At 33.1% G+C, this 25061-nt stretch overlaps 1 protein-coding gene across 1 annotated transcript in view; it reads left to right on the top strand.

Moving 5' to 3' along the window:
• Positions 1 to 6516, top strand: part of LOC144451326 (arf-GAP with coiled-coil, ANK repeat and PH domain-containing protein 2-like) — a gene marked incomplete at its 5' end in the record, with an annotated part of 103380 nt that extends 96864 nt beyond the window's left edge. Inside the window, 2 exons of the mRNA XM_078142131.1 lie at positions 2525 to 2586; positions 5737 to 6516. Coding sequence (XP_077998257.1) covers positions 2525 to 2586; positions 5737 to 5840 — 166 coding nt within the window. The remainder of the gene's footprint in view (positions 1 to 2524; positions 2587 to 5736) is intronic.
• Positions 6517 to 25061: the final 18545 nt, after the last annotated feature.

Raw genomic sequence — 25061 nt, 5'->3', positions numbered from 1 at the left:
TAAAAGTAACTCTAATAATATTTCATATTTTACATTTTATAATTTTGACTTTTTCAAAATATACCGTAATTTTAATTTAGTCTTGTAATGAACTAATACTGATTAGATCTAAATTCCCTTTGTCCCTTTGCACAACTGAGCTAGTAGTTCACTGAGTAGGGCTTTAGGCATCAAGAATTGTCTGTCTGTCTCAGTGTTGTCTGTCTGTCAGTCTGTCTGTTTGTGTCCTATAAAGCTTGATAATTCATCTGCATGATTAATTATTTTTGGTAATTAGGCAATACCTTAAGTATACAAACTTCATATTTCTTATAGTTTGGCCTAACTATTTGCCAATTAAGGGGTATATCATGTATGATGGCTATAGCTAAGAAGTTTGTATTCCAACAACGAAAATCGAAAGACTTTTCACAATACAGAAGGCATTCAGTTTAAATCTGATCTTTTAAATTGGGATAAGTCCTGAATTTACTCTGATTTTGCTGGAAGTGTGACACCCCCCCCCCCCCTTCCTGTAGACAACCTTTATGTCTGTATAAGCAAAGAAAGCATATATTTTAGAGTCAGCACCTTATTAGTCCCCGCCAGATGAAGTCCGGGACAGGGACTTATGGATTGGGTTCCGTCCGTCTGTCTGTCCGTCCGTCCGTCAAGAGCCGTTTCTTGGAGCTGCCTGGATTTTTTTCAAACTTGGTACAGGGGCAACATACAATGGCATATATATGCACGTCAATTTGTTTCGTGATATGAGCCAATATGGCCGCCTAGCAGCCATTTTGTTTGCTAATTTTCCATCTCCAAAGCCATAACTCAGACATGCTTGAACAGATCTCATTCAAAGTTAGTATTGGAACAGTGTTCTATGACATACATATCGTATTGTGTCATGACGAAAATGGATATTATCCATTTTCGTTGTGATACAATCCGACATGGCTGCCTGGCAGCGATTTTGTTGGCGCAGTTTTCATGTCCAAAGCCATAACTCAGACATGCTTGAACAGGTTTCCCCCCCCCCCCCCCTGTACCCGACCCATCCTTTATTGTTGAATGGTTTATTCCATCACGTCATCTTGAAGAGTAGGCATGTCCCATGTCCAATGAGGAGACACAACATGAGTAGGCATGTTCCATGTCCAACGAGCAGACACAACATATCTAAGTCTGTTTGATTTAGGTTCACAAGTGTTGTTGTGTGATCAGAGTAGTGATATCAAAAACAACCATATGAGGCCAAACAACATTAACCAGGTTTGAAAATGACAACATAAACTGCCAGTTCCTTAAAACCCAATCATAGTACAATGTAAACGCCTTGGTTTCAGTGAAATATTAAAAGTGAAAATTTCCAGGTTCATAGTATTCTGTGGTCAAGTAACATTTTATGTATAAAATTGCTGAACATAAAACATTGAAATAAGGGCATTGCAAACTGTACTTTACCATGTACGATACTGTGTTTATCTTACAATGGCCATATCAATGAGGATTGGGTATTTATTTTGGATTTTTAATTTATGAATTTCAAAAATTGCTTCCTACTTGATAAATCAATGTGAAACAACATACGCCAAGTCCTTGTTTGTAATTCAACATATTGTAAAGGAAATCTTTATTATTGTTACGTACAACATTTGTCACATTTTTTTTTAGCTTTTTGCAATGTTGTTTAACATTGAGTTTTCAAGTAGAAAGTGCCAATAAAATTATTTAGTATTAAAACTTCAAAGTACATACCCAATCCTCATCCATATGGCCACTTTAAGATTTGAAATACAGATCAAATACTGAATTGGATCTTCAGATATCATGTCACAATATCAACATGACATTTACTATTTGCCAACAGATGTAGTTACAATTATATGCCTAACTCAACTAGCTTAATTTTGTGTCATGTAGTGTTTGCCTAACTCAACTAGCTTGAAGGGGAGTGCCACCCCATGAAATAAAGCATCTTTGTATACTTTGAGAGGTAGAGATTCATTTTATGATTTTGATTTTACATCTCTTACATTACATGTGATTGCCGAGAAATACAAAGTCAAAATTTTTGGCCCTTGTGTGTGTTTTTGATACTCATGAATACACCACTATGTTTGCCATTCCATATTTATGAGGCTATCCCTTGAAGCAATGCATGTCCACTAACAAGATGGCCAAAAGTTTTGACTTCATATTTCTTGGTAATTCCACATAATATAAATGATGTAACATCTTAAAATGACTCTAGAGCCCAAAGTTTACAAAAATGCCTTTATTTTTGGAGTAGCATTCCCCTTTACTTTGCAGCATGTAGTGTTTGCCAAACTCAACTAACTTAACTTTGCAGCATGTAGTGTTTGCCTAACTCAACTGTTTGTCTGATCAATGTGTAGACAATGGCTAGTGAAGTTTAACATGAAGGTATGCCTAACTCAACTAACTAAACTTTGCATCATGTAGTGTTTGCCTAACTCAACTAACTTAACTTTGCATCATGTAGTGTTTGTCTAACCAGCCTATGTTTATCTGATTAATGTAGACTACGGCTAGCAAGGTTACACGAAGATATGAGGGAAAGCGAGGGTATGTTTTCAAATTCAGGTAAGTTGCATGGTAATAATACTAATATTTTAAATTGTTTGTAAGACTGAAGACCATTGGACCAGAAACAACAGACCACATTTTCAAATCACTACTTTATTAAATGACACCTTGCAGGGAAAAGATATTTTTAAAGATCAACAAATAAGTAAACAAACAAAAAACTACTTTTTGTAAAGAAAGAACGTAAACAATAAGAAAAGAAGTATTTGTAAATAAATACAGCCAATTTCAAACTCCTGTATGTGTATGTGTATGTGTATGTATACATGTATGTGTCAAAATACATAAACAGGCTATAAAATATCAGATAATTACATATACAGTATCAGATAATTACATATACAATATCAGATAATTACATTTACAATATCAGATAATTACATATACAATATCAGATAATTACATATACAATATCAGATAATTACATTTACAATATCAGATAATTACATTTACAGTATCAGATAATTACATATACAATATCAGATAATTACATATAAAATATCAGATAATTATATATACAATATCAGATAATTACATTTACAGTATCAGATAATTACATATACAGTATCAGATAATTACATATACAATATCAGATAATTACATATACAATATCAGATAATTACATTTACAATATCAGATAATTACATTTACAATATCAGATAATTACATATACAGTATCAGATAATTACATATACAATATCAGATAATTACATATACAATATCAGATAATTACATTTACAATATCAGATAATTACATATACAATATCAGATAATTACATATACAGTATCAGATAATTACATATACAATATCAGATAATTACATATACAATATCAGATAATTATATAGTATCAGATAATTACATATACAATATCAGATAATTACATATACAATATCAGATAATTACATATACAATATCAGATAATTACATATACAATATCAGATAATTACATATACAATATCAGATAATTACATATACAATATCAGATAATTACATATACAATATCAGATAATTACATATACAATATCAGATAATTACATTTACAATATCAGATAATTACATATACAGTATCAGATAATTATATAGTATCAGATAATTACATATACAGTATCAGATAATTACATATACAGTATCAGATAATTACATATACAATATCAGATAATTACATATACAATATCAGATAATTACATATACAGTATCAGATAATTATATAGTATCAGATAATTACATATACAGTATCAGATAATTATATAGTATCAGATAATTACATATACAGTATCAGATAATTACATATACAATATCAGATAATTACATATACAATATCAGAAAATTACATATACAATATCAGATAATTACATATACAATATCAGATAATTACATATACAATATCAGATAATTACATATACAATATCAGATAATTACATTTACAATATCAGATAATTACATATACAATATCAGATAATTACATATACAATATCAGATAATTACATACAATATCAGATAATTACATATACAATATCAGATAATTACATTTACAATATCAGATAATTACATTATACAATATCAGATAATTACATATACAATATCAGATAATTACATATACAATATCAGATAATTACATATACAATATCAGATAATTACATTTACAATATCAGATAATTACATTATGCAATATCAGATAATTACATATACAATATCAGATAATTACATATACAATATCAGATAATTACATTTACAATATCAGATAATTACATATACAATATCAGATAATTACATATACAATATCAGATAATTACATATACAATACCAGATAATTACATATACAATATCAGATAATTACATATACAATATCAGATAATTATATAGTATCAGATAATTACATATACAGTATCAGATAATTACATATACGATATCAGATAATTACATATACAATATCAGATAATTACATATACAATATCAGATAATTACATATACAATATCAGATAATTACATATACAATATCAGATAATTACATATACAATATCAGATAATTACATATACAATATCAGATAATTACATTTACAGTATCAGATAATTACATTTACAGTATCAGATAATTACATATACAGTATCAGATAATTACATATACAATATCAGATAATTACATATACAATATCAGATAATTACATATACAATATCAGATAATTACATATACAATATCAGATAATTACATATACAATATCAGATAATTACATATACAATATCAGATAATTACATTTACAATATCAGATAATTACATATACAATATCAGATAATTACATATACAATATCAGATAATTACATTTACAGTATCAGATAATTACATATACAATATCAGATAATTACATTTACAATATCAGATAATTACATATACAGTATCAGATAATTACATATACAATATCAGATAATTACATATACAATATCAGATAATTACATATACAATATCAGATAATTACATATACAATATCAGAAAATTACATATACAATATCAGATAATTACATATAAAATATCAGATAATTATATAGTATCAGATAATTACATATACAGTATCAGATAATTACATATACGATATCAGATAATTACATATACAATATCAGATAATTACATATACAATATCAGATAATTACATATACAATATCAGATAATTACATATACAATATCAGATAATTATATAGTATCAGATAATTACATATACAGTATCAGATAATTACATATACAGTATCAGATAATTACATATACAATATCAGATAATTACATATACAATATCAGATAATTACATATACAATATCAGATAATTACATATACAATATCAGATAATTACATTTACAATATCAGATAATTACATATACAATATCAGATAATTACATATACAATATCAGATAATTACATATACAATATCAGATAATTATATAGTATCAGATAATTACATATACAATATCAGATAATTACATATACAATATCAGATAATTACATATACAATATCAGATAATTACATATACAATATCAGATAATTATATATACAATATCAGATAATTACATTTACAGTATCAGATAATTACATATACAGTATCAGATAATTACATATACAATATCAGATAATTACATATACATCTATTGTATTTTATGTAGCAGGAGATGAAACCTTCCAGGATGTTTTTAAAGACTTCACTGAAATGGCTTCCAATGCACCGGAAAAACTCAACAGGAAAAGCATGTATGACGATAAAAGTTGATCCTTAATTTCATCTTCCATCAGTTGACCTTTTGATTGTATAGATTTATATTGTGAAATGCTGAGAGAACACATGACATATGCATTGAGTCAGTAGTGTTGGGATTGTTTGTGATCCAGAAGGGATTGCTGACCATGAAATATGAAGTACAGGTCAAAATGAAAGACAGTACAACTCATAGTAATAGAACTAATCCAATCCAAGTTTTGATGACCTGTGATTTGGAGGTATCCTGACAAATTAGGATTGTCATAGACATTTCAGTCTAAATAGTCTGCTGTTCCAGGAGTCATGTAGATGTCATAACATTACCTCATAAAAAATAGTTTTTGTGAACTTGTTAATGAACTTTTAGAAATCTTCACAATTTATTTTTTGACATGTAAGTAATTTTTTAAACATATTTTGTTCTTTGTACCAGTGACCGAGGACACAGAAAATCTGTCAGGTTACATGAGCTGACAGTAAAGGTACTAGACCAACAAATATAGCCTTTGCAATGCATCTCATTTAAAAAAAAAAACTGTCAAACAATAAAAACAACTGATTAAATTTACTGAGTGTAACATCATAAATATACCAAATCCAAAGTTTGATAAGAAATTAGAAACGACATCAATGAACTTTAGTACAACTGTACTGAGGTTCGGTAGTGCTATAGCCATGGTGAAATATGTGTGTGTGTGTGGGGGGGGGGTGTATGTATGTGTGTGTGTGTGGGGGGGGGGGGGGGGGGGGGGTTGAATGACAGTCAAAAACTGCCAGACCAATTTCCTTGATATTTGGTAGTGACATTACTTTTGGTGTGTAGATTAAAAATTGTTCAATGAAAATGATCGCCTCAGAGATGTGTGCTTAGGGTCGAAAAACCATGCCATTATCATGAAAGATTGCTTGCAGTCACAGCCTAGAATGAAAGGTTATTGTTTATTGATGTCATGAAATCATTAAATCTTTTATGAGCTACTTCATGCCTATCTGTCAATGGCATCAAGATTAACCTCTTTTTGAGGTAGCTTGGAAATGATGTTTTTAGCACAGCTGAATTAAAACAGGTTTATTCATGCTCTAGCCATGAAACCCAATAAAGAGTCTTGTCCGTCTGCCTGTCTGTCTGTCTTTGTGTGTATGTATTTTCTGACAGCACCAGCATGCAAGAGCTGTGTGTGAGTCTAGGTAATTGAGTCTCAAACCAATATATTCTAATTTTGGTTTGGATTCTATGCTTAGAATGAAACTAGAGGACGTCTTTCAATGATATAGACAAAGAAGAAATTTATCTTTCTCTTAAACAATGAATCATGGAGGAGTGTAAGAACAGATTGCGTCCTCACTTGACATCATTCTTCAAGCTGTATGGACATGGACCTTCTCTTTCAATATTTGGTTTCTGTGGTACGTACATACATACGTACATACATACATACATACATACATACATACATACGTACGTACGTACGTACATACGTACATGCATACATACATACATACATACATACATACATACATACATACGTACATGCATGCGTACATACATATGTACATGCATACATACATACATACCATACATACGTAAGTACGTACGTACGTACGTACGTACGTACGTACATGCATACATACGTACATGCATACATACATACATACATACATACATACATGCGTACATACATACATACATACGTACGTACATGCATACATATGTACGTACATGCATACATACATACATACATACATACATACGTACGTATATACATACCTACATACGTACGTACGTACATACATACATACGTACATAATATATGCATGCATACGTATGTATTCACATTGCCAAAGAGATGAGGAGACGATTCCTTTCTGACTGGTTTGGGATCTATAGTAGGTACAAGGCATTTACCAAATTCGACAAGGCTTGCTTTCCATTTCATTTCAGTCACTTTTTCCGACACAATGTCAGCAAGGTCGTGTTTTTCAGCTAGATCATGTAACAATGAATATAAACACAGGGATAATGACATTTCGTTTTATGGTCATTAAATAGCCATTACTCTAAAACTAGAATCAAGGCTAGTTTTCTATTTTGGAATACAGCACCACTCAACACAATACACCAGACTGCACTGCACTACACTACGCTAAATTAAATTAAATTAAAGCATTCACATTGCAACCTCTACGGATCCTACCAGGTCCCCAATTATACAGCTGGGTTGACTGGGGTACACATAGGATTAAAGCATTCACATTGCAATGTCTATCCTACCAGGTCCCCAATTATACAGCTGGGGTACACATAGGATTAAAGCATTCACATTGCAATGTCTATCCTACCAGGTCCCCAATTATACAGCTGGGGTACACATAGGATTAAAGCATTCACATTACAACCTCTATCCTACCAGGTCCCCAATTATACAGCTGGGTTGACTAGGGTACACATAGGATTAAAGCATTCACATTGCAACCTCTATCCTACCAGGTCCCCAATTATACAGCTGGGTTGACTAGGGTACACATAGGATTAAAGCATTCACATTGCAACCTCTACGGATCCTGCCAGGTCCCCAATTATACAGCTGGGTTGACTGGGGTACACATAGGATTGAAGCATTCACATTACAACCTCTATCCTACCAGGTCCCCAATTATACAGCTGGGTTAACTAGGGTACACATAGGATTAAAGCATTCACATTACAACCTCTATCCTACCAGGTCCCCAATTATACAGCTGGGTTGACTGGGATACACATAGGATTAAAGCATTCACATTGCAATGTCTATCCTACCAGGTCCCCAATTATACAACTGGGTTGACTGGGGTACACATAGGATTAAAGCATTCACATTGCAACCTCTATCCTACCAGGTCCCCAATTATACAGCTGGGTTAACTAGGGTATACATACGATTAAAGCACTCACATTGCAACCTCCTATCCTACCAGGTCCCCAATTATACAGCTGGGTTGACTAGGGTACACATAGGATTAAAGCATTCACAATGCAACCTCTATCCTATCAGGTCCCCAATTATACAGCTGGGTTAACTAGGGTACACATGGGATTAAAGCATTCACATTGCAACGTCTATCCTACCAGGTCCCCAATTATACAGCTGGGTTAACTAGGGTACACATAGGATTACAGCATCCACATTACAACCTCTATCCTACCAGGTCCCCAATTATACAGCTGGGGTACACATAGGATTAAAGCATTCACATTGCAACGTCTATCCTACCAGGTCCCCAATTATACAGCTGGGTTGACTAGGGTACACATAGGATTAAAGCATTCACATTGCAGCCTCCTATCCTACCAGGTCCCCAATTATACAGCTGGGTTGACTAGGGTACACATAGGATTAAAGCACTCACATTGAAACCTCTATCCTACCAGGTCCCCAATTATACAGCTGGGTTAACTAGGGTATACATAGGATTAAAGCATTCACAATGCAACCTCTATCCTATCAGGTCCCCAATTATACAGCTGGGTTAACTAGGGTACACATGGGATTAAAGCATTCACATTGCAACGTCTATCCTACCAGGTCCCCAATTATACAGCTGGGTTGACTAGGGTACACATAGGATTAAAGCATTCACATTGCAACCTATATCCTACCAGGTCCCCAATTATACAGCTGGGTTGACTAGGGTACACATAGGATTAAAGCATTCACATTGCAACCTATATCCTACCAGGTCCCCAATTATACAGCTGGGTTGACTAGGGTACACATAGGATTAAAGCATTCACATTGCAACCTCTACGGATCCTGCCAGGTCCCCAATTATACAGCTGGGTGGATTAAGGTACACAGAGGGAGGGAGGGAGGGGGGGTAGGGAGGGAGAGAGAGAAAGAGAGAGAGAGGGGGGACGACGGAGGGAGGGAGGGAGGGAGGGAGGGAGAGAGAGAGAGACACACACACACACACACACACACACACACACCAACAGTTGAGTTGTAATCAAAATCTAGTCTCTCTTTATTTCTCCATATCCCTAACATAAAGTTCTAGTTGTCATCTTGAAATTGTGGTGATTATTTTATATTTAATTTGCTGTAATTAAATGCTCTCTCACCTAGATTCATTAAATTCATACGCAGCTTATTATGAAACACAAACACAATTCTGTATTGTATATCAATGTTTTCAAGCTTGCTTACTTACTTTCTCTTATCTTTGATTGCCCAAGTATTGCATAGACTTAACTAATATCCAGATCAGGCAAGGGACAACCCAGTTAAACAGGAGTGACTGGTGCTATATAGTAACCATGTCATATTACTCCCCCAGGCTTTTTTTTCCTTAGCCAAATTTCAGTACTTAATACTTAAACCAAACATATTTAGCATTCAGCTGCTTGAAATATCACAACAGTTACTATTTTATCATCAATCATATTTATTGTCTATCTACATATGCAACAACATAGATACTATTCCATCCTTCAAGATGTCAGTGTGAATTCTACACAATTCTTCACTGACAGACATTGAAATATATTATATTTTCAACGATTCTCTTCTATCGTCTCTCTCACTGTAATCTCTGATGTAACAATTTCATTCCACATGTCCAAGTTTACCACTCTTCCAACACCAGATTTCACTCCTCATCTTTCCTCCCAACTTTCTCTCTTTTTCAGCATACTTTTTAGCAAAATTTCTCATAGAAAGACCTTCACTCACCGGTGCATTGCTCATCGTCAATGCAGTGCTTAGTACTTGTCCTAAGTGACTGTGTAGCTGTGCTGGTTGTTGTAGTCACTCTGCTTGCAGCCACAGCATACAAGTTTCCTGTCAGGACATTGTCATTCTATCAATGCAATTTTTTTTAATTCTCAACAAACCTGTCACTCAGTCTACTATTTATGGCTTTACTGTTCTTTTTATTTAGTACTTTAGAGTAAGTGTGTATGTGGGGCAGATGTCATTTGCTTGTTCACGATTGACCGTCTGCAGTTGTCTTCACTGAAGCAGGGAGGGTTATTTTTGTGCTTCCCCAGATTTGCATACTGCATTGATTACATTGACTTGTAACAGTAGTTGAGCTCCTAGTTTTATCGAGGGCTGAATAGGCAATCAACTTGAACCCGGTATACTCTCCAACATCACTAGCATTTTCACTATTGATGCTAATATCGTAGGACATGACACCTACATAAAAGCCAAATTTATATATCTAACAAACATGGTAAAATCGTCATTGAAAGAAGAGTCACCACTCTGAGATAAATTCTGATGAGTATCAAAGTCAGAATTACTATTGTCTGCCATTGCTTACTACATGTATACTAACTGAGACGAAACGGTTCTCCTTATGACGTCATAATCCCCAAAAGGGAGAACAATAGGCAGTGTAACTGCAAGTTTATGGCTGCTCGGGTCACCAATTTCCATTCTTTTTCTCTCACTTATCATGCAATATTGAAGTCAGCTTTGCATTTACTGGTTATGAGACATATAAAGAACATTTTTTCAAGGTTGTGGTATGGAGCATTTTGAATCACCTTTAATGCTTCTGGAAATAATGAATTGGTTATGTATGTATGTATGTATGTATACATGTGTGTGTGTGTGTGTGTGTGCATGCATATATATATGTACATGTATGTATTTATAGCGGCTGCTTACTTGTATACAAGCGAGACGAAACGTTATTCAAACTCTGAGTAATGACTTATTACATCCTTATTCTTTTTGATTAAGTCCATAATGCTCTGCTACTAATATTTACATCGAGCACTGTTCTCTCCAGCAAGATCAACACTTACATTCCAATGAGTATGTATGTATGTATTATGTATGTTCATAGGTAGGTTGGTAGGTAGGTATGTTTCTTTCAGCTCTTGTGTTTTTGCAATGGCCAAGACAGCCTATATGTGCATAGCTATTTGTACAATATGTATAGTTACACATATAGTATTCATGGATATCAATTATTCATCATTATCTTATACTGTGTTCCAGTATGAAAAGATATAGGTAACGTAAAGTAATTATTGGAATTTGTCCAGTAAATCTCTCTGGTTTTCTTCTCAATAAATTAGTTTAGTGTTTGGCCTGCGCTTTTCTTTGTTTTTTGTAAGATTTCGACATGAAAGGGGAAAAACAAAACTTTAAAATATAGTTCTCGTCCAGTGTGTGAATATTTGTTGACTAGCAAGATGCATCACTATGTATACCTATGTAAAGTCTTACCCTTCTCAATTTACGACCACCGTAAATTTCTGCACAGAAACCAAACTTTGTTAAAACACAAAGGCTTGGTTCCAGATCGAGGGCTAGGTTTTCTTCCCGTTGGACCCGAAGTGTAAAGTATATTCATTTATTTATTTAGAGAGAGAGAGAGAGAGAGAGAGAGAGAGAGAGAGAGAGAGAGAGAGATACATAGAGATAGTTTGATACCTACTTACTAGATAGATACATGATACATAGGTAAATCTATCTATGTATCTACCTAGCTAGTATCTATCTATCTATCTATCTATCTATCTATCTATCTATCTATCTATCTATCTATCTATCTATCTATCTATCTATCTATCTCTCTCTCTCTCTCTATATATATATATATAATATATATATAATATATATATATAAGATAGATAGATAGGTAGGTAGATCTATGTAGAGATAGTTGGATACTTACTAGATAGATGCATGATACATAGGTAAATCTATCTATGTATCTACCTAGCTAGTATCTATCTATCTATCTATCTATCTATCTATCTATCTACCTACCTATACATCTATCTATCTATCTATCTATCTATCTATCTACCTGCCTATCTATCTATCTATCTATCTATCTATCTATCTATCTATCTATCTATCTATCTATCTATCTATCTATCTATCTATCTATCTATCTATCTATCTCTCTCTCTATATATATATATATATATATATATATATATATATATATATATATATATAAGATAGATAGATAGGTAGGTATATCTATGTATCTAGTAAGTATATATATAGATATAACATATATACATAAATATATATAGATACTAAATAGATGCATAGGTAGATCGATGTGTCAATCTATCTATATCTATATCTATATCTATCTATCTATATCTACATATCCTCCTATCTATCTATCTTACCTATCTATCTATATATCTATATCTATCTATATCTATCTATCTATATCTATATCTATATATCTATCTATATCTATCTATCTATATCTATATATCCTCCTATCTATCTAGCTATATAATATATTCATATTCACATTCATATTCATTTTTTATTGACGTTTAAAAAGAACTTTGTGAGAACAAAGAAACATATGTACAGTTAAATAAATACATGATTAAACTTCACTTTCCAAACAACCAACAGAAAGTCATATTGCTTAGAGCTGAAAGTAATAAAATAAAACACAAAAAGGCGTTTTAATATATATATATATATATATATATACTTACTAGATACATACATACATACATACATACATACATACATATTTATTTATTTATTTATTAAGCTGTGTATACAAGTGACATTGGCAAGGAAATATTCCAAATGAAACACTGATGTTTACAATGTCTTGACAATATTAAGTATATCACTGAGATATCTAGCTGTGACACTTGCTAGAGTATCATCTACAAATGAAAAAAATCTTCTTATTTTTTTTTCATTTTTACACAGTAATGCACAGTGAAATCCATCTCCAATACTCAAACTACACAAGGTGCATAATCTCTGTTTCCTTTCAATGTTCTTGTAACGGCCTGTTTCAATTGGCAATATATGGTTTGCAATCCTTAATTTTGTAACAGCTATTCTATCAAACGTGTTTCTAATAACAGATAAATATTTATCACGTTGAAAAGTTAACTTAATTTTTGAATAAACATGAAGTTTGTTGTTACTTGCCACAGATTTCTTCCACATGTCAAGAATTTTGATTTCAAAGAATCTTTAACTTTCTTTAATATAGTAGACAATTTATAATTATCACCAACTATAAAATGGGAACAGTTACAAAATGAAAATACTGAATGAACAAAATCAAGTTATATGGACTGGTATTTTTCATGTAACCCCATTTCTAATTTGTATGCATAATCAAGTAAAGATGCCTCTTTAACTTGTTTTAACCGAAACCAATATTTGACAACATTTTCAATAACAGTAATTAATAATGGAAAACGACCCAATTCACCTAAACATGCATGAATACATGATGTTTTGTTAACTCCAAGCATATATCTACATGCTTTTATGTGTGTTGATTCAATATCATTCATCACAGGCTTAAGAAAGTATCCATTGAATTTGCCAACATCAACTCTACGGAATATGTAGGCACCCAACTTCAAATCCATATGATAATATTGGTTTGACCAAAGAGTCAAAGAGATGCAATTGAACATCAACTGAAGCTCCATTATGTGTATTCAGTACGTTAGTGTAAGCAAACAGAGCTCTCAAAGCTTTATTCTTCAAAGCCACTCTAGTATTTTTGAAATTTCCTGAAGGGGTTAATGAAATACCTAAATAAGTGTATGATGCAACAATATCTACTCTTTCATTATAAATAAAGAAACTATATTTAAGTGGTTTAAAATGAACATTGAACACCATAACTTTTGTCTTTTTAAAGACTCACTGTGAGTTGCCATTTGTTGCAAAAGATTCAAGTAATCTGAGTGAATGTTGTAATTAAACCATGACTAGAAGTTGACAAAAGTACAATATCATCAGCAAACATAAGGATCGGTAATTTCTTATCTATCAAAAAGGGAGGATCAATACATTTTCTGTGAAGTAACATTGGCAAATCATTAATGAATAGGTTGAACAGTGTGGGACTTAGAATACAACCTTGTCTAGTACCAATACAAGAAAAGAAATCGGTATAACCAGTTGAGAGTTTGATACAAGACTGGATATTATCAAAAATACACTTGATGATATTCAAAAATTTACTACTGAAACCCTGTTTTGATAATTTGTAGAACAATCCTAAATGCCAAACACTATCAAAAGCTTTCTTATAAGATCTACAAAACAAGCAAACACATGTTTTGATCTACTTTTTTGTTTGTAGAAGTTAATCAATGCCTTTAAAACAAATACATGATCTGATGTACAACAACCTTTCTAAAAACCTATTTGCTCACAATTCAACAAGTTATTCTTCTGAATGAAAATATGAATTTGATTATTTAAAATAACAGTAAAAGTTTACCAACACAACTACTTATAGTAATCCCTCTATAATTTGAAGGGTCATCTTTTGGACCAGATTTTTGAATAAGGACCATGAAACCTTTACTCCAAACAGATAGAAATATTTCACTTTTCATAATTGTATTAAAAAGTTTAAGGAGAGCAAACATTAGTATGGCTGAACCACATTTCAACATTTCATTTAATATCCCATCATCCCCACAAGCTTTACCCGATTTAAGTGTTTTTATTGCAGCAGAAACTTCGGTATCACTAATAGAAGAATCAAGTATCTCATTGAAGGAAAAATCAATACGTACGTACATAGATAGATAAGATAGATAGATAAGATAGATAGATAGATAGATAGATAGATAGATAGATAGATAGATAAGATAGATAAGATAGATAGATAGATAGATAGATAGATAGATAGATAGATAGATAGATAGATAGATAAGATAGATAGATAAGATAGATAGATAGATAGATAGATAGATAGATAGATAGATAGATATATAGATAAGATAGATAAGATAGATAAGATAGATAGATAGATAAGATGGATGGATGGATGGATGGATGGATCCTGGACTAATTGGTATACATTAAAACAATTACCATCCTGGCCCATTTAGTATACAGTAAAACATACCATCCTGGCCTATTTAGTATACAGTAAAACACACCATCCTGGCCTATTTGGTATACAGTAAAACATACCATCCTGGCCTATTTAGTATACAGTAAAACATACCATCCTGGCCTATTTGGTATACAGTAAAACATACCATCCTGGCCCATTTAGTATACAGTAAAACATACCATCCTGGCCTATTTGGTATACAGTAAAACACACCATCCTGGCCTATTTGGTATACAGTAAAACATAACATCCTGGCCCATTTGGTATAAAGTAAAACACACCATCCTGGCCCATTTGGTATACAGTAAAACATAACATCCTGGCCTATTTGGTATACAGTAAAACATAACATCCTGGCCCATTTAGTATACAGTAAAACACACCATCCTGGTCTATTTGGTATACAGTAAAACATACTCACTATTTGCCCAAAATAACGCATTATGGACAGACGTAAACCTCCATTAGTCAGATCAGTGGATGTTTACACTTTGTATTACTTTAAGTAGTCTATATCAACTCAGTTTGTATTTCTTTAAGTAGAATATACTCACTTTGTAGTATTTTAATTAGCCATTATCATCTTGATCAGTCTGTATTAGTTTAAGAAACCTCTACTAACTTAGCTTGCATAAGTTTAAGTAGCCTATATCAAATATATGATGTACATGTAGTTGTTGTCAAATTGTCTGATGTCATTTTCATCCAATGTATGTGATTTATCCAAGTCAAACTCGTGGGTACATGTAATGAAATGGTCAGCCATTGTTATGTTGTACACCACCAACACTTTTATTCACCCCAAACACACACAAACATACTTCACCATGCATGCGTATAACTCTATTGAAGTGAGTTCACTTGAGATAATAATGAGAAGAAGATGGACAACACAAAAGCCTTATTTAATACAAAAATAATCAGTTTATTTTTCAAAATAAATATAACAGTAGGTATTTATTTACAGAAGTTCAGAGAACAGTACTCAAAATATATAATATATTAATACTATTATGTACACATCATTAAATTACAAATACAAATGTTATATATACATGTATATAGGTCTATTGCATCTGGTCCACTGACCCATGAGCTAACAAGTCAAATTATAGGCTATTTTTCTTTGACTGTGAAAGTATACATAGTGTCATTAGTGGCCAATACCTTATTCTTGATATAATCAATAACTTTTTTTTTTTTTTTTTTTTTTTTTTTTGCTGGGAATTCCCAGTGATTTTCTGTTATGCAGACAAATAGATACAAACAATTGGTATATCAAAGGATCATGAAGTTGGAAATGAAAAAGCTCACTTTTCTTGCTTTAAATCAATTTAAACACTAATTTTAATCTTTGCACATCATTTTTTTTCAAACAAAAATCAAGATTTTGATTACATTTCTAAGAAAAGCTAAAATTGTTTCAAAGTAAATATCAAATGACAAGTACATTTTCAAAACTCTAAAAAGTTGCGATAAATACATAGACGTCAAGGAACTGGACGAAATCTCATGATACATGAGACTTAATTGCTATACCTTACTGTTGGAGACTCCAAAATCTTGCGATAGTTTGTGATGTTGTTAACTGTCATTTTCAAAAACATGATTGTCTATTCATCGTCGTGCGATATAGATGTCAAACTACTAACTAAAAATGTTTTCTGAGTAAAATTGAACACAAAACTGATGATCGGGCATGATGTCCAGACTTAAGCAAAGGGTATTTGAATCTGTTATAATTTTTTGACAACACAGAAAAATCCTAGTTGAAGTCTGCAGAATCATGTTTGACATCACACAGTGCATACATATATAGCATCAGTATCTGTGATCAGTTCAGTGTTGACAGTTGTCTTTGTACATTGTTGAGTATTTGTCATAATTGTAATTAATGGTCATCTACATCAACTCCCCAAGGTCTATTGAGTAGACTAACATCATGTGACAGCCGCAGTATACAGATATATGAGGTAGAGAGCTAGCACTTGTTCGATTGACACGGAGTGTCATAAGGATGTCTCAAGAATCAATCATCTAAAGGGCACACAAGCATGTTGTCATGGCCACAGCAGATTCCAGGTAATGAGGCTTTACCTGCATGGGGTGGCTCTATAGAATGTAGCCATGATGGAGTCAGAAACCAAAGAAAAGTTTCAAAACGTCCTTCTGGCTCTACAACTAATAACCATGTGCCCACTAACATAAAATTCAAGACTAGAACATGTAGACTGCCACTATGGATTGAAGCATCAAAACATAAATATACCAACATGTACTGCATAAAAAGGGATATATGTAACAAGAATGGAAGGAGTCTAACATGTTTCAGGGGTAAAATGGCTATGCTGATTCTGTGGAAAGATGGTAAGGAGATTCAAGACGGAAAAGTTTCTAAAGAAAACAAGTTCTTAGTTCTAACATTTTTCAATAAGGGTGGTGTTATGATTCAAACAGAGAATTTCACTGTGTGGGCAAAGAAGGACTATGTGGATTTAGTGAAACAGGTGAACATTGTCGACAATCATCCAATGATCACAAGACATGAAACTGAAAACCAAGATGGCAATACAGACATTGTTAGTATTATCACCCAATGCTCATTTTAACAGGTTGGTGAAAAGGCTGATGGACATGATGAACAAACACCAGACATGAAATTAAAACATGTTTATGGAGACACAGAAGTAAGAAGACAATGATAATGATAATGATAATGATAAACGATATATGAAGAGATTGACAAAGAAATTGCCAATGCATACACCAAAGTGCTTCAAGTCAATTTATTCCATAGTAGAATATGAACACTACAGCCGTTTGGAGATACATATATATACGACACAGAGACATGTGTTGAGGAAATGCAGAAACAAACTACTAAACTAATTAAAGAGTTTTGACCAAAAATTAAGACACATTTTTATACCTAATTTGCATATCAGTGTTGGGATCATCATGTCATGAACAATTTTTCATCTAAACACAATCTGCTAAATAATTTAGGAATTGTAGATTTTTGACCAAAAGACACATTTTAAAGCATAAATTGCATATCAATAATGGGATCAACATGTCATGAAGAATTCTGAACACCTCTAAAAATGTTTGAACCAAATTCAGATTGATCTCCTTTCTTCACATCATATAATGATATATTGTTCATATTATATAATGATATCTTCACATCATATAATGATATATTGTTCATAATGATATCTTCACATCATATAATGATATATTGTTCATAATGATATCTTCACATCATATAAGGATATATTTGCATCATATATTGACTGAAATGGTCAATACATTGTATGCTATAGACCTATTAAAGACAGCTGCAGCTTTGCATACCCTTGCCTCTGATTTGTAATGCCATTTACCTAGCAACAAGACCATGACCATAAAAATGGCAAATTGATGGTATATACAATGTAGTTCTCATGCATTTCATTGTCCTTAGTACTTCCAAGCAAAATGCAAAACTTGATCCATGTCTAGTCTGTGAATGAACGAATCAATGACACCCCCACCCCCACCCCCATTCCTCCCACCCTGCAATTAAAGTGGATCATGACGGATCAAGCACACACTACAAGCACCATGCAGTGTTTCATAGTAGTCGGCCATTTACACCATTCAAAAACATCTAATATTTTCCAAGAGTACTGTCACAAATTTCTCAGATCTGAACCATTGATATAGCCAAGAAAAAGCACTAAGGAATCCCCGAGGAGCTCTGTAATAAGGGCCTGAAATTCATTGTTTTACTCAATTTCTCACATCAGAGATTTTTTATTACCATTAAACTGGTTTTCCTTTATTATTGTGGAAAAATAAACATAATAAGCTGAATTATTCACACTGACAGTCAGTTTACTGTTCCACCTCAGTTTTATAAAGGTGAAAACTTATACTGTATACAAACTTTGGATATAAGACTTTTGAAAATCTCAAATTCCGAATCAGATTCACAGACAAACAGACAATTGAATCATAGAATAAATAGTCCCTGAGTGGCTATTGACTATGTACTTCCAAATCATACCACAAACATACATTGACTGGCCAGTCTTTTTTCATTTATTCATACAAACATACCACTTGATTATACTTTACTATACAGGCCCCCACTATTTTCAATGACTCTTATCATACTAAGTACATACATCAATAGAACACTCAGGTTTAAAATAGATGGCTAGGAATTTCATATCTTCAGCACTGTAACACTGAATATGATCACGTATGAATAAAATAAAAGTTTTAATGTTGACACAGGTATATCTTGACAGTTCATAACACCAAATTGAATTTTGTCTGATAACAATATCAGTATGCCAGATCCATGATTAAAATTTAAATAGAATCTCTAACTCCAGACCAAATTGAGTAATATGGCAAAACTAGCTGTGTGTCAATTCTGTTTTGTTGCAGTGAACATTAAATGCTATTAATAACATTTGTTTATTGTGTTTATTTTAGACTAAGAGCAAAGGGAATCTATTTTTTTGATAATGAAAAATGAACCTGACATGAGAAATTGAGTGAAAAAAGTATTACTGCCGGCCTTGACCCCAGACAGATTTACCTTGTTGTATAGAGATATGGGGTAATTACCTATAACTTATAAGAAAGTAATCCGAATCATCACAATTTTCACATGCCACGTCTGTATGTCTCTCTGTTTTGCTAACTAAGCATCGTAAATGATGACACAACATGAAGCCAAGGACAATGTCACTAAATTTATATTGAAACAATGCATAGTTCAATAATGTGCAGCATATATATGCAGTTTTTGGTTAGTTTGTACAGTGGCAAATTCATTTGAGAATGGTCTGACATTACATTCATTTTGTGATAGGTTTACATACATTAGCTGCCTCACAGTGGCAGCATTTTATTTGGCCAAAGACTTATGCTGATCGAGCCTCTCTCAGGTAGTAGTTTTGAGTTAACTTTGTCAATTCTACAGCTTTGGATATCTTATTCATAGAGAAATATTAGCATTTGGCATGGATGACTTTATAGTGGTGTGCAGGTGATCAATGGCACAGATGCAGTAGTCAAAATGGATGCAAACGACATGTTAGGTTGATGTATTGACCAATTAGATATCTTGATTGGCACCATCAATACTCTAGTATAATGTAACATTAATAGCCAAATCATGGTGTGTATTGCAAAATTAAAAGCAGGCAGAGGGACTAAGCATTCAAAATATGTGTGCAAATATGCCTAGCAACAAGCCTAACCCCATAGCAACTCAATTATAACCAAAAGTTGTTCATCCTATTAGTGGGCCCTCACTGTTATAATGATGAAAACAGTGTACCAATAAGTAGCGTCCTGAGGTGACAAATATACCCTATTTGGACACTCTGTAAATGCCTTCAAGAACCACTATAAACTTGTTTTTGGTTAGAATTCTGCCAATGATAAAACAAAACATGATAATAATGACTGTGTGGGTGGGTGTGGTTCAATTCTAAATTTCACCTCATGCTTTTCAGGACTTAATTGAACTCAACTGAACCAATCAGTGCATTGACAAATCACCAGTCTCAGTGCATTGACAAATCACCAGTCTAAGTCCATTGACAAATCACCAGTCTCGGTGCATTGACAAATCACCAGTCTAAGTCCATTGACAAATCACCAGTCTCGGTGCATTGACAAATCACCAGTCCCAGTGCATTGACAAATCACCAGTCTCGGTGCATTGACAAATCACCAGTCTCAGTGCATTGACAAATCACCAGTCTCAGTGCATTGACAAATCACCAGTCTCGGTGCATTGACAAATCACCAGTCTCGGTGCATTGACAAATCACCAGTCCCGGTGCATTGACAAATCACCAGTCTCAGTGCATTGACAAATCACCAGTCTCGGTGCATTGACAAATCACCAGTCCCAGACTGCATTGACAAATCACCAGTCTCAGTGCATTGACAAATCACCAGTCTCGGTGCATTGACAAATCACTGGTCTCAGTGCATTGACTTATTTAAATAACCAGAGTCAGGATTTACTTATATAAAAATGTCAACGTTTACACCAATTGTGTTTGAGCTTGTTAAGATATGTTTTTAAATTGTTAACTCATTTCTGATTAGGTTAAACTTTTAGCTTCACAGTTATTCTCAACTTTAAATATGGTCACCACTCAGGATGACAGACCAACCTCTGCTGGTTCTATGGCAGCAAGCGCCGTTTGACTTGTATTTTACAGTTGTAGCATCATCAGCTGATAACAGTGAGAGGCATACTGGCTCTATTAATCAATTAATCATTCAACAGCAGGTGGTTTGATCATTATACAATGTAAATTACTTTGTTACATATTGTTAGACTGTAACTAGTTCGGAATCAATGCGGATTACATGTTTTACATTCATCTTTCCAATCAGTGATCAGGCTAGACTGTACATAATGGAATATGAGGTTTGTTTGAAAGCAAAAGCAAAAAAAGCCCTCACAGAGGGATGTACAAATTTCCAAACTTAACTGTTACATGATATGAAGATGGACTCCTAGAAGTCACATTAACAGTATTTGATGACTGTGCTCATAATGTAGCCAATGAAAGTATAGACCTCAAGAGAAGATTGACAATCTAAAATCACAAGCTGCTCAATTACATACTGTTTATGTTATAGTTAAATGGGATCCCCCTTGCCATGTATTTACTGATATCATTAAAGTTCAAAATTTGAACGGTTCAGACATTACCTATTACATATAGCCAAAGATCATAATGGAGTTCGAGAATGCATTGTAAAGGTCCTTTCAAAGTCTTGGCCAGATAACTTGTAAGTTACTATGAGTCTATGTTGGTATAATGCTTGAAACTTGTGTGTGACATATACATAGAATACACATGAAAATTAATTTCTGTCAAGGCCCTATATGTGATGGTGAAGCAAATGGGTCAGAAATAGATTGAATTCTGTAAGACTGAACAGGATAATGTTTATTATACTGATTGGTCCTGTCATAAATTACTTGAATTTACTGGAGAGCACCTAGAATGTTTACAGGTAAAATGTACACTACAAACTACAAACTACATGTATAACAAAGTTGTAATATAATCACAGTTAAATAAAGACTAGACTTAAAAGTAGTATTTATTTCTGTTTTCTTTGCCAATTTACTTCAATTCAATTCTGTTCTTGCCTATTTTGACCGCTCCGTAGTCTGTACGGTACGCTGTGACAGGGTGCCCTCACACATCAGCCAACCCCTAGTTGTTGTGAGAGGAGGCCAGTGAGGGTGAAATGTCACAACGTATCATAGTCTTATCTACGCCATGACAGGGTGCCCTCACACATCGGCCAACCCCTAGTTGTTATGAGAGGAGGCCAGTGAGGGTGAAATATGTCACTGCGCATCTTAGTCTAACCTCTCCATTGTCTATATTATCAAATTTAACAGACATTAATTTCTTGATTTTGTGAATGTTCCCCAGATTTGCAGTTGGCATGCCCAAATTTTCAGACCCAATAGTTCCCATTTAATCCAAAAGTGATGTAAAACACTGAGTACAGTATGATTACTAAGTAATTAACACACATTTATTGACCTGAACAACAAGGCCTATGAAGTGGAGTACCAAGAGAGGTACGTATCATTCCAAAGTAAGTACACATCTACTGACCTAAAATACAAGTGCACATGATTTCACAGTTAAAGGGTGCAAATATCAGATACGTTTTTAAGTTAACTACAAATGCAAGAGATTTGAGGACACTTGTGACCTTGAGTAGTCAATACTTTTAATTTGTAGAAATTGATCATCACTAGCTACTACCTTGGGGAAGAAAAATGCATTTATAAAAATGTATGGGGGCTATTTTCCATAGGGGTAACTACAGTGCAAACACTGTGTTTGACACCCTGTTGGCTGCGTACTTCTAAAAGTGTTTTACTGTCCTGTGCAAATCATTATGTAAATTACTACTATTATTAACCTGTAAATATTATACTAATTACCCATTTTCCTTGTAATCTATCCTAGGGAGAATACCATACCTACTACACTAGCAACTATACATGATTTCTATTATTACAGTTTTATCAGCATTTTGATAGCAGATCTCCAAAATAGGAAAACTTTAATATCTATTGCAAACTGGAAGCCTCATGTACAGTAAACATCTTTGCATATTTCTGATAGATCTCATATAAATGTAAAGGATTCATTATCTATTGTCATCAGTCCTAAATGACTAATTTCTTCATTTATCCGTATTCTAAATCTACCTATGTAAGTATTTGTCATAGCGCAACTCTGAGATAATAAAGATGACTGTTTTCTGGTGTGTATGGCAGTGGGTTGTCAATGAAGTCCCATTTTCTTTGTACCCAATGGGTCATGGTGATGCTGAATGTTTTGCAGATTTTTGAATCATTGTCAAAGTATGATGATCATAATGCATTTTCAACATCAGTGCCTTTATAATTATTAAAGTGTGATCACGGTATATTTGAATTCTCATTTGACACAACTTTAGGCTCGATAACAGTTAATAGCTATCAGTGGTAATCTGTCAGCTAGTGTGCAGGAGACGGTGAGGGACTGTATCAATAGTTTGAATAGACATGGTTGTAGAATATGTTGCAATTAACTATCTGTTTGTTAGGATTTGTTAAGTTACCACAGTGTTTCATCATCGAAATTGGAATTTTCAGTGGGAAGAATCGGCCAAGTTTACAGTGTAGATTAACAAGTGCTGTTCAGTTGAACCCTGGACACTTCTGAACTGTAGTCAATGTTGATGATAAATTTTGCAATTTAGATGACTAAAACAAACTTTTTATAACTGTTTTTCTGCCACTATAAGTGCAGATGATAACATCCATTCATCAGTTCATATATCAAATGAAAAACATACAGCAGTACAGTTGGTTGTTTTAATATCAAAAGTTCAGTTGTGTAAATACATTAGTTTTAGGAGGTAAAAAAATTACCTTTAAAGAATGAGATGCTCTCTCTCAATAAATACTAAGCCTGCTTGTGAAACTGTAGTGCGAGCAGGTCTTTATCTTGGCCTGATATTCAAAATCCTAGTGATTTAATTGCTGTAAGTCATACCAAACCATACCAAGTTTAGGAGCCAGTGCTATGAATAAAACTGTACTAAATAGTGCAATTGCTTCAACTGATGAAAATAGTGTGAAAACTGCTCGTTCTCATGTGGGACATTCTGCGGATCATCAACAAGAAGCTTCAGAGGATAGAGGTCATTCAGACGCTGATAGTTCAACTTTAATGTCTGATAGTACAGCTTGCTCACTGTCTCTGGTACCTAATAGTATAATGTTCTAATCAAATGGATCATGTTCACATTGAG

This window comes from Glandiceps talaboti, chromosome 21 (genome assembly GCF_964340395.1).
Source record: "Glandiceps talaboti chromosome 21, keGlaTala1.1, whole genome shotgun sequence".
Lineage (NCBI taxonomy): Eukaryota > Metazoa > Hemichordata > Enteropneusta > Spengelidae > Glandiceps > Glandiceps talaboti.
The sequence above is the reverse complement of the archived record's forward strand: the minus strand, read 5'-3'. Positions and strand labels throughout refer to the sequence as shown.